The sequence below is a fragment of the Camellia sinensis genome, chromosome 10, assembly GCF_055761805.1.
Source record: "Camellia sinensis isolate YWXY chromosome 10, ASM5576180v1, whole genome shotgun sequence".
Classification (NCBI taxonomy): Eukaryota; Viridiplantae; Streptophyta; class Magnoliopsida; order Ericales; family Theaceae; genus Camellia; species Camellia sinensis.
Window position 1 is genome coordinate 150,604,243 of NC_138970.1, and position 12,643 is coordinate 150,616,885.

At 36.0% G+C, this 12,643-nt stretch overlaps 1 protein-coding gene across 3 annotated transcripts; it reads left to right on the forward strand.

The window, feature by feature from the left end:
- Positions 1-5,378: 5,378 nt before the first annotated feature.
- On the forward strand, positions 5,379-12,011 carry LOC114305966 (uncharacterized). Of its 3 annotated transcripts, none has more exons than XM_028251121.2 (5): positions 5,379-5,569; positions 5,675-5,884; positions 6,883-6,974; positions 11,237-11,355; positions 11,702-12,011. In XM_028251121.2, coding segments are annotated over exons 1-5 (501 nt in total). In that variant the 5' UTR covers positions 5,379-5,568; the 3' UTR covers positions 11,781-12,011. The 3 variants fall into 3 exon arrangements, with proteins under 3 accessions (XP_028106922.1, XP_028106921.1, XP_028106920.1); XM_028251120.2 differs by having other exon boundaries at positions 5,395-5,569; positions 5,666-5,884; XM_028251119.2 differs by lacking the exon at positions 5,379-5,569 and having other exon boundaries at positions 5,579-5,884.
- Positions 12,012-12,643: the final 632 nt, after the last annotated feature.

Consider the following 12,643-nt stretch of genomic DNA (forward strand, 5'->3'; position numbering starts at 1 on the left):
TTTTGCTCACTTGTTATGTTCTTGAAATTTCTGCTTTTCACATGCATCCCCATCATACTTTTCTCACAAATTAATTGTGAAACTCAGTCCTTATAAATTGGATTGTTTTTTCTGTGATTGAGTTGGGTGAAAGCTGCAACATTGTAGAGGCTAGACCTGAATTAGGCCTTGGTCAAGTGCTTCAAATTGGGATTTGTTCGTTACCTTGGAAAGCATTCCATACAGAAATGCCTGTGATTTGGTGGGTAAATTTCTAGACTGCAAGATTGTGAACTCGCAATTGGGATTTGTTTGTTTCCCTGGAAATCATTCTTTAAACAAATTGCATTATTTGGCAGGTAAAACCCTTGATTGCTAAGATTGTGAGGTCAAAATCTAGTTTTCATGTAGTGCATTGATACATTCATCAGATGTCTTATTTTTTGTATCAATTAACTTTAATATAGATGTAACCTTTCAACTTGCACAACTCCCTGGACGTGAATGAGGTCTTGATTTATTTCTTGGATAGCTAGGAATTCTGTGTTGATACTGCTCTTTTCCATTGTTCTGCATCTCATTATTAGTAACATGCATTCTCTGATGATGGCTTTATGTGAATGATCAGCGTTTGTTTCTCTGCTTTGGAGATCCTTGGCAATGCTTGGAATCAGTTTTCACTATGGCATGCATGAAATCTTAATGGTACACATCACACAATGCACAGATCTCTTGCACTTGCAGAGGCTTCACAGCTCCGCCACCAGTGTAAATACCATTGTAAGCTTTCTATGATAATGATCCCCGAGCCAAATCACCTCCTACGCCTTGTTGACTAGGGTTCCCTTTTGCACTTGCATCTGTGTCGACCTTGACAGTACTTGCTGGTGGAAGCATGGATACTTTTTAGTTCGTTTATCTTAAAAAATGGAGGTTGCAGCCCTCTGTACTCCAGAATTGCTGCTCTTCAAAAATGGAGGTTGCATCCCTCTTGGGCAAAAGAAAAAAAATATGAGTTGGAACCTTTTAATACCTAGTTGTTTAAAGAAATGGTAAATTATACTGTGCCCTTTTTAATTTTCATGGTTTTTCCACTTTAGCCCATTATTTTTTTGAGTAATGATAGGAATCATGAAAAAAATATTATGAAAATGATTATAAAAGATTTTCTACCCTTGGATTATACATACAATAAAACACCACACACTAATCAAATGATGAAAATCTTCACGATGCATTTCATGATATTTTTTTCATAATTTCTAATATTATTCTATTTTTTTTCCCCTCTATACATTTGTAATTTTTTCCAATCTACTCTCAAAAGTAACTTCCGTCCAAAATGTAATGTGCATAAAAATGAATAAATTATACTTTACCTACCTTAAGTTTCATGATTTTCCTGCTTTAGCATTTAATTTAATTTAATTTAATTTTTTTTTTTTCACTTTAGTCTCTACTGTCTGTAATATTTTCTCACGATTTTCCTACTTTAGACTAGGGGTGGGCATCAGCCCGACCAGCTCAGCTTGATCCTATTTTTTTAGGATTTGGAAAGGTTATTTTAACATATAGGGTCAAGCTGGGTCAATATTTTGGCTAAGCTGGAGAATTATACTTTTAACCTAGCCTGACCCAACTTGTTGTTAAATTAATTAATTATAATATATTAAAATATTTTTTTTGTTGTTGGAATTTAGATTTTATCTTTATTGATTTTATTCAAACTCACATTTATGGTGATATGTGATTGAATTTATTTAAGAAATCTTTCAATTTATACACAAAATCTTTCAATTTATAATAAATGTCATTATATTTATTTAAGAAATATAATATGTGATTGAATTTAAATATAGAATGTTTTAAAAAAAAATTGGCATATAGTTTGATAGGTGGGTTTGATATTTATAATTATTTTTTGGATCGGGCTTTGACAGATGTAGAGGTTTGATGTTAAGGCTGAGTCGAGCTTGGACAGACACAAAATCCTTTATTATGTAGTGTTGACCCGGCCCAGCCCGACGAATGTCCACCACTACTTTAGACACACTACTCAATACCAAAAGTAACCTCCAACATCTCAAATTGTAACCTAACTCTATGTCCATCCTTACCCCCAACACTACGCACTACCATACCACTAGCTTTGGTTACCACTCCCACCCTAGCTTCGATTACCACTCTCCACCCTTAATGTCACCCCAAGCCCTTATGTACCCTTCTCTGTCTACCTTGCCATTCTCACTACAACTCCTTTACTTACTGATGAGGACGACCCTCCCAAACTACTCTTCTGGTCCCCATACCACCTCGACCTTCCTTTCTCAACCAATTTACTACATTGATCTCTTTTTCCCCAACTCCAGCGTCTTCACTACCATTATCAACATATCCTTCCCATTAGATCTCTCTTTTATAACTCTAGGGTTTCGAAAATAGTGGAGGCAAATGGCAACTAGGGTTTCAAGAATGATAAAAGGGGTAACATATAGGGTTTCAAAGGAGAGATGAAGCATTAGTATGAGAAAATGTAGAAAGGAATGAGGAGTTGTGATTAGGGGTGCTTGCAGATCGAGTTGGGTTAGGTGACTTCTCATCCACTATTCATCCGAAGTTAAGCAAATTGAGAAGAATTAATCTGGACCCATTCGTTTAGTTAGCAGATGCAAAATGAAAGGGCCATGCCGGTTAATTGGTGGATGTAGATTAGTTTGGCGGTGTAGTTGTTTGGCTTTATTCTTTTAGGCATTTTTTGAATTATTTTTCAATAATTATTTGGGCAAATTACATATACCTCCCTCGAGGTTTAGCTAAATTATAGATACCCCCTCAGGTTTCGAAAATTACAGATACCCTCCTGAGGTTTATATTTTCATAACAAATTATCCCCTGAGGTTTATATTTTCATAACAATTTGCCTCCTAATTTGTTATCTAAATAGTACCTTCAGGGGGTATCTGTAATTTCTCAAACCTCAGGGAGATATGTGTAATTTTACTAAACCTCGAGGAGGTATATGTAATTTGCCCTAATTATTTTTATTCTTCATTACTAAATAAATTTTTTTTTTAACACAAAAAGCATAAAAGTATAACATCATTTTCTTAGTGGTGTTAGTGGATCGAGTTGGGTCAAGTGGCATCATATATGCTATTTGTCCGAACTTAAATGGATTGAAAAAAATGCATCCATATTTGTCGGCTCGGACCATTAAAATCGTCTATTTTGTGGCAGATTGGTTCGGCCCATTCGATTTTAGTGGGTCGAATGAATACTTTCTCAAGTCTAGTTGTGGTGGTGTGTGGCTGGCGGTAAAAAAGGATTGGGATACACTACTAGAGGTGAGAAAGGATTGGCGAGTGGTTAGAGCGAGGGAAGGTAGGGACGATTGGAGATGGCGGAGAGTTGGAGCAGTGGATAGAGGTAGGAAAGAGCATGGGTGATCTCATAAATTGTGATGGTGGGTAATAGTAGGTGAAAGGGATGGGAGAGGAAAGACGATAGTAAAAGTGTCTTTGAGAATTAAGATTTTTAGTAAAAAAATCACTAAAAGGTTAAAAGAACATACAAATGAGTTAAAGATTCTTTTCTATTCTCTATTCTTTTTTCTTTTCTTTTTTTCATTGAAAGCTAAAAAATCATTATCAAACTCTCCAGTTTTTTCCATCTTATATTTTTAACCAAACAACCATTAAAAAATTACTTATTGTACGATTGAAATAAAAAGGATAAATTATAAATATTTATTTAAAATACAAATTATCTCTGTAATTTTAGAAATTACAAATATTTCATTGTTGAAATTTGACATTTAATAAGAGTTGATAGACAAATAAAATTCCCCAATTATCCATCCTTCTATACAACAATTAAATTATCAAAATTTTAATTCAAATATATTGTTTACGTCATTAAAAATTATTAATTGACTTAATGATTGATTAATGAAACGAGTTATTTATTATGGGATTAAAATTTTTAAACGGCTGGATTTAATTTTTTAAAATACAAAAAATAATTAGTATTTTAAGCAAACTTTATAATTTATCCAACTTTAAAATAAGATATAATTATAATTAAAAAAAAAATTATGCATATGATCTGATCCAAACAATTTTCCGGAAGCATTTTAAAAGCTTATGCGAGAATTTTTTTTATCTGTCCCTAATTTTGAAGAGGTTATTGGTTAGGCTTTTAGTGTTTCAATAATATTGGCCTCTTTTAAAAAAGTGAGTTAAAAGTTTTTTTTTTTAATTTGTTTTAAATCAAATTATTTCTCATATTTTGTACATAATTTTTTTTAAAAATTAAAAAATTAAAATTTAACGACCTTTTCAAAATAATTCATAATTGGTGAAAGGATAAATTTATATTAAAATATTGAAAGGAACCTGATAAATGGATGAGTAGCATAGCCTAGACCAATCAATAATTTTTCATAATTTTGTGTAAGGAGCAGACTGATCGCTGCATGTGGGCCTACCGTTTGACTAACCGGTTTTCCCCCCAGCTACCATAATCCCTCAAAAGTCCAAAACGCAAAAGCCTCCGTTTGCCTAATTTAGTTGGGTTAAAAAAAAAAAACGAAAGATAAAATAAATTAATAAAATAAAATATTCTATTTAAATTATAATTATTTTTTCAACAATGATTCATCTCCCTTTTTCCCCCGCTCCCTTTGACCCCCTCTCTCTCTCATTGGTTACATTTTCTTTTTCTTTTTCTTTTTTTCCTACTCTTCCAATTACCACCCGCCACGTGGCAAAGGGGGTGACCCCCAAAAGGGGGTCCCAAGCATTATTCTTATTTTTTTGTAAAAATTAAAAAAAATTTAAATTAATTTTTTTTAATTTCAAACTAAAAATATCTTAATTCAAATTAATTAAAAAAATCAATCACCTTCTTGTTTTCACTTTTCAAAAAATATTTTTCAAAAAATTTTACTTTCTTATTTTTCGTATTTTTGTGTTCTTACTGAATTTTTTTTAATATTTTAAGTAATTTTTTTACTTTTAAACACACCTAATATAAATACACTTCAAGAGTAAAAAAATTGTAAAAAAAAAATCTTTTAAAAATTCACTAAACACCAAAAATACAAAAAAAATTACAAAAATTCAGTACATTTTTTTATATTTTTATGTATTTATTAATTTTTTAAAATATTTTTGTATAAATTTTTTACTTTTTAGATACATCTAAATAAGGTGTATCTAAACAAGTAAAAAAATGTTTAAAATTTTAAAAATATTTATTAAAAACAAAAAAACACGAAAAACAAAAAAATAATTTTTAAAAAATTTAATCTAAAAAACTCAAATCAAACACACTAATTAAATGTCTGTGACTAATTTCTTAAGCTTTTTTTAAAAAAAAAAAATAAATAAAAAAATAAAAATAAAAGTTGTACTTGGTTTTTCTAAAACTCAAGCCAAATTCAAAAGAGGGCCACCTCTATAATTGTATTTAGATAAAGCCATACAACAGTTAAGTTGTCATCTACAAGCGGTTTATTGTCGTTTTGTCTGATCTTTCAGGTGGACCTTCTACTTGATATTTCTTGCACCTACCTTACCATCATCAATCAGTGAGTTGATATACTTCTGTTATCCTTTTTTTTTGTTTGTTCTGGGTTTTTGTGTTTGAATCTGAAAGAAACTTTGAAAATTTCTAAAAAGAGTAGAAATGGCAGTGGTGGAGAGTGGGAAGAAAGTGATGGTGGCAATCGATGAGAGCGGGTCAAGTTACCATGCTCTGATGTGGGTTCTTGAAAACCTGAGAGAATCGATCAGCAGATCTGCCAATCCCCTCATTATATTTATGGCTCAGCCTTCTGCGACTACCGCCAATGTCTTTGCTGCGCCTCTTGGCTCTGCTCGCATGTATTGCCCCATCTTAGCCAGTTATGTCCTCTCTCTCTCTCTCTCTCTCTCTCTCTCTACACCTGTTGTTGAAATTGTTCATTTTCTTTTTTCTTCAATTTGAAGAGCTATTTGGGTTCGGATCTTTAATCTCATATATGGGTTGGGTTGGGAGAGTTATTTGACGATTTTGGTAATTTGAATAATTTATTTTTAAAGATTTATTGAATAAAATATTTATATAATATAAAAAGTTAATATAATCTCATATAAATAGTTATATTTTTAAATTAAATTTATATTATAAAAAATAATAATTACTATTAAAATTATATTTATCGTTAATTTTTTAAAATAAATATAATTTAAATATATAATTATTGATATTCAATTATGTTGTTTTTTTCCTATATATTCGACTCAACTAATAATCTTTTTTTTCGTGTTTTGATTATGTTTTTGTGATTAGTAAACTTCTTTATGTTTTATTGTTTTTTTTTTATATATATATTTTATATTTGTTTACTAGTATATGTAAAAGAGATTTATAAAAAGATTTGTTTCTTTCTTTCTTTTTTTTTTTTTTAATATTTAAATCTAGATGTACTAGATATATCTTAAAAGTAAAGAATATGTAAACAAATCTTCTTTTTTTCTTTTTTTGTCTATTTATTTATTTATTATTATTTTTTTGTATTTGTTCTTTTCTATTTTTGTGTCTTATTGATTCTAGTTAGGGGCTTCTTAATTGGTAAAAGGTTCATGTATACAAATATATGTTTGATAATATAAATAATGAAGTTAATATTCTCTAATAGCTTAAGTTTTTTGATGGGACGAACATTAACAATTTAATATAGTATTATACCTCAGTTAAAGATTTGGTGTTGGGCGCTCACCGCATAATTATAATACTTCCACATAAGAATGAAGTGATTTTGTATTTGAAATACTGATTGATGATTATTGGAGGTTTAAGGTCTGTATTAATAAGTATATATTTCTACTTGCAAGTTGTGCTGAATTTTTTTAATGACAGATTCTGAGTTTGTGAACTCTGTTCAAGAGCAGAACAAGGTGGTTTCAATGGGGATTTTGGAGAAAGCTAAGAGCATCTGTGCCAGTCATGGGGTATGACCATGTTTCAATTGTGATTTTAAACAGATATTTGCTTTGTTTGATTTTATTGTTCATGTGAAAGGTAATTTCATCTAAAAACTTAATAGAGTGAAATCCTAAGTTGGTTTGTTTTTAGGTTCCGTTTGGATTATGAATTTAAGGATGAATTTGTTGGGATCTGGGATCCCGCCCAAGACCTTGTAGAAATTATTCAATGCAGAAAAACACACCCACACTCAAGGAGACACAATATTTAACGTGGTTCGGCCTCAATGCCTACGTCCACGGGAGAGTAGCCGGTTATCATTATAACAATGGAAATATTACAGAAAGATTACAATAGAGGAGGAGCTCACACTCTCCTCACTCACACACTCACCCGTCTCCCTCGCTCACACCGAGGGAGACGGTCTCTCCGCCTCACATATTTCACTCTCTGTGGCTTGCTCTGCTCTCTCTCTCTCTCAATTAAACTCTCCCCTCAGCCTCCATTTATACACTAACAGAATAGGAGATGAAGAGGGGCTGGCCAGCACATGGCCAGCTTGTGCCAACTCTCTTGTGTGTTGGCTTCACATGGCCAAAGGTTGGCTAACATGGCAGCTCATGTGTGTGTTGGCTTTGCACATTGCCAACTCCTTCTTCACATGGAGAATCACCCCTCACATGGGGTGATGATATCCCACAAATCACCCCCTCAGCCCATGTGAGGTGATCCACTACACACATTGCTGCTAATCTTGTCACGCCCAAATTCAACATAGTTTGCATCTCCTCACTGAGACGCTGCATCCCTTGAAAGCTAGAGATAATACACCAGAGATACAGGAGGAGGAGGGAATCCTACATCCTCAACTCAACTCACACCACTCTTTGATTTGGAGAGAGCCTCTGCTCCTATCTCCTACAGATCTCTTCCACGCTTCTGTCTCGGATGTCTATACCTGCTATGCTTGAACTTGCGCAACCAAGATATCCGACACCCCCTGATTGGATGTCCTGCACCCCCTGATTGGATGTCCTGCACCCCCTGCTGGGATGCCCTTGACTGTCATGCATTACCGTGCAACTCCTTGCATGATGAACACGGGAGCAACTAGAAAACTTCAGAGTTTGACACATCAACATCCTCAATTTTCCTTGCTCGGAGCTTATTTCTGAACAACCAGCCTTTGCTTTCTGCCCTTCAGAACAACTTCCCAGCGATCTCATACGCCCGTTGTCTGTGCTGCAATCCCTGATGTTCGGTTCTGTCTCACTTGTACGTCCGTACTGATGTTTGACCGTTAGCCCTTCTGCCAAGACAACTTCCACCGGTCTGTACAAGTTACCACTATGCAACTCCGTGCATAGTGCTCACACCCATGGCTTCTGGTCTCCCTGCGTCAAGCTTGCTTGAGAGATCTGCATCAACTCTATCATCTGCTGCCATGGAACTAAAGAAACCACCATAGAGAAATAAGACTTGCCACTCCTTGGCACGCACTCTTGCGTTTTACCTGTCTCAATTTCTCTGTCTGGAAGTTCCTGTAAACTTTCAACAACCCGTTGCTGCATACTCCTCTTGCGCCTCTGTACGATACTCTACCGTACCCTTGCACTGCTGCACGTCTGCATTTGTGCTTCTGCACTTAGTATGCTCCTCTGCAACTATTGTTCTACATGTCCACATACCATTAGTACCTTCTCGTATACAATAGCTCCAACAGCCACAGTATTTCCCTGAGCCTGTACTGGTTGCCAAATCATCTATCCGTCGATGAATGGTCTTCTATTTTGATTGAACCAGATCCTCCAACGAACTCCGGAGATAATCATCTTTGCAATCCTCTGATCACCCCTGACCAATCCTGATCTTCCTTGATTTGCCATTTGATCAAGCCTGATCTCCTCTGGTCTTCAATGATCTATCTCAATCTGTATCTGGTTGTCCAATCTGGTCAGAATCTGCCCATTCTAACCTATTCAGTAAATCCGCAGCGTTCCACAATATCCGGCAACCTTTCTTCGACTATTGAAGATGACAAACTCCCATGTTTTGACAATCTTTCAAAACTGTTCGGAATTTCACTATACTGACCTCGCGGTTGCGTCCGGAGCGGTCCGTTTAGCTAGAACCAACCTTCGCTGCATTTCCGGGGACCTCACTGAAAACTATCCCCAAAAGCTGGGCCACACCACAATTTTCTGAAAATTCTGGGCCAAATTGAAATTTTCAGAAGTTCAAGGAATATTCCGTGTACCAACGAAATATTCCGTCCACTGCCCCTGACGCCGTTCGTCACTTTAATCTGCCTTCTTTTTACAGAAACTCCGTCTCCAAAATCTGACCGTACAGATGTGTCCGGAATACTCCAAATAGTCAGAAACCACTATTGGATCACCAAAAATGGACTCCAAATGGCTTCGATCTAGCCAAAACATTTTGTACGCCTCAGATCTACGGCTGTACCTTCGCCGCAAAGCACTGGATCCTTCCTCCTGCGGCTGCACCATTGCCGCGTAGCACTGGATCCCTCCCTGGCTGCTGACGTGGCAGATGACATGGCACAACCGTGCTGACGTGGCGATGACATGGCTGCCACGCGTCGATGACCTGGCTGCTGACGCTACTGCTGACGGGGCTGCCACGTGGATGACACGTGGCGTTGTTGATGACACGTCGCTGCTGACGTGGTACGCGCGTGCCTTACACGCGCCTTCCCCCACTTACCTTCTTCCTTCCGCCGCGCGTGGGGCGCGTGCCTGCGACTGGGACGACGTGCCGACTGCCTTCACGGCGCGTGTGGGCGCGTGCAGAGACTGGGCCTCACGCGCCTTCTTCCAGGGGCGCGTGGAGGCGCGTCCGGCCTCCGTTGGGTGTCTGCTTTATATTTCTGGACTCCTCTCGTCGAGCCCTTGCTCCTGGTATGCTCAAAACCTGATTTTGAGCAACTTGATTTCTGGGCAGTTTCAAACAGCACGCTGTTTTTTGTTCCGAAACGCCACCAACGAGGCTCTGATACCAATTGTTGGGATCTGGGATCCCGCCCAAGACCTTGTAGAAATTATTCAATGCAGAAAAACACACCCACACTCAAGGAGACACAATATTTAACGTGGTTCGGCCTCAATGCCTACGTCCACGGGAGAGTAGCCGGTTATCACTATAACAATGGAAATATTACAGAAAGATTACAATAGAGGAGGAGCTCACACTCTCCTCACTCACACACTCACCCGTCTCCCTCGCTCACACCGAGGGAGACGGTCTCTCCGCCTCACATATTTCACTCTCTGTGGCTTGCTCTGCTCTCTCTCTCTCTCAATTAAACTCTCCCCTCAGCCTCCATTTATACACTAACAGAATAGGAGATGAAGAGGGGCTGGCCAGCACATGGCCAGCTTGTGCCAACTCTCTTGTGTGTTGGCTTCACATGGCCAAAGGTTGGCTAACATGGCAGCTCATGTGTGTGTTGGCTTTGCACATTGCCAACTCCTTCTTCACATGGAGAATCACCCCTCACATGGGGTGATGATATCCCACAGAATTTGTCGAGAGGAAGAAAAAAAAAAAACTAGAAACAACAGAGAGAAATATAAGAGCATCTCTACCCAAATTTTATATCTAACGTGTTGCTTAAATCTAACGTGGAATTGACATAGACTTTAACCATGTCAAATTTGGCATGGGTGAGAGAGATATCAATTTTGATTCATTTTTTAAATTTTAATGCTCCGTGTTAATTTTGGCATATCGGGTAGAGTTCTTTTTACTGATGTCAAATTTGTGCATGTCAATTTGTTGCCTAAGTCTTCAAATGACTGACCAAATTTTTAATATGAGCTCTATTTATTTTATTTTGTTTTATTTTTGTCATTGTTTTTCCTCCCTTTACAAATCACTCCTCAAATCCATAATCCAAAAAATCTTATTTTATGGGTAATTGGATACCGTGTGCCAAAAGAAAGAATAAATAATATCATGTGATAATGGATGGGTTAGATGGACTTGTAGCTTTGTTAGATAATCCTTGTATCTTAGTTTCACAATTATTGCACAGGCAAACAGAAATTATGAACAACAAATTGAATTTGGCTTGTTTGTGACCATATCTCATCCCATTTTCTCTACTGTACTTTGTTACTTTAGGAAATCACTTACATTATTTTCTAAAATTAATAATGTTTTTCACACTAGAGAAGATGTCTATAGGCAGTTGAATACACTCATTTTTTTAGCACACCACATGCAATATTAAGGAATGGTATTCATTATCTCTTATTCTCTACAGGTAAATGCAGAAACTATAGCACAGGATGGGGATCCTAAACAGGCCATATGCGATGCAGTCGAAAAGTACAACATCAATCTACTTGTTTTAGGTGATCACGAGCTTGGAAAAGTCAAGAGGTTAGTTTCCTTTCTTCCAGTAATTTGTCGAAACAATGTGCTAATCCTATGTACCTTCTGCCCCGTCCATCTTATAGTGATCTTATAGATGTCATTTTTTTTGTCTATATCACGGGCACCCCATTTCTTGAATGTTGATTTGTTGCGATTATATCTGAAGAAGCAGAAAATTGGGCATGCTTTTGTAAATTTGTTGTTGCTAACTCTTTCTGCTAGATCTCAGATATCTTACTAGAATGACTTATAAGGTTAGCATTCGTATGCATTATTGTGCAACTTTACTCGTATTATATAGTCCTACATAAAGATTCTCAAATAGGTCCTAAAACCAAATTTGTTGATGCAGGGCTCTGATAGGGAGTGTAAGCAGCTATTGTGTTCATAATGCCAAGTGCCCTGTTCTTGTTGTGAAGAAACCAGAATGATAGTATAAATCATTTCTGACATTGAGATAATGTGGCAAAATTGTGTTTGTACAGTCAAATTCTCTACATTGATCAAATTGTAAACTATCTAGACAAAAAATGATGGTATGCTAGGTGTTTCTTTTGTTAAATAAAGTGATATTGAATTTGGCTTGTTTTTTTGTTGTCATAAAGCTATGTCCTTCCATTAAACAACGGTTTTCCTTATATTGTAATTTCTGTTTTGTTAAACATGTTGCTGTGTGCCGATATCTGAGGAATTACAATCACTCTCTTAATTGACTGTTTAGAAATTCAGCACATTATTATTGTGTATGACAAATATTTATATATGTAAGTGATGGGGCATATGCAATGCGTGCGCAAAAAGCTAATGTTTATGAGTAAAGAAGATCAATAGAAAACTGTCCATGTTTGTGAAGTTTTAAACATCTGAATCAATTTAATTTTTTCATAGGTTAGTTTTCAAACTCATCAATTGGTGAGTCAGGTTGAAATCAACAGTTAGATAAAGGTAATTTAAGAATAAAAAAAGTGGTGACAAAACTGTTCGTACCAAGTAACTTGTACATTTTATATAATAGTGTGTATGTATATAGTATATTTAAATTTTTCGATGATTTGATTATTGAGCTGCTAAGGGTCTTGTGATGAATGTAGTGGCGGTCATTAGGAAAGGGGATAGGATTATGTTAATTAATCTAGTTATTGGAGGGAATATAGTGAATGTTATTAGTGCATATGCCCCTCAAGTAAGATTAGATGATCAGACTAAGAGGGATTTTTGGGAGCAAATAGATGAGATCTTACAAGAAATACCCATAGGAGAGAACCTGGTTATAGGTGGAGATTTTAATGGCCAT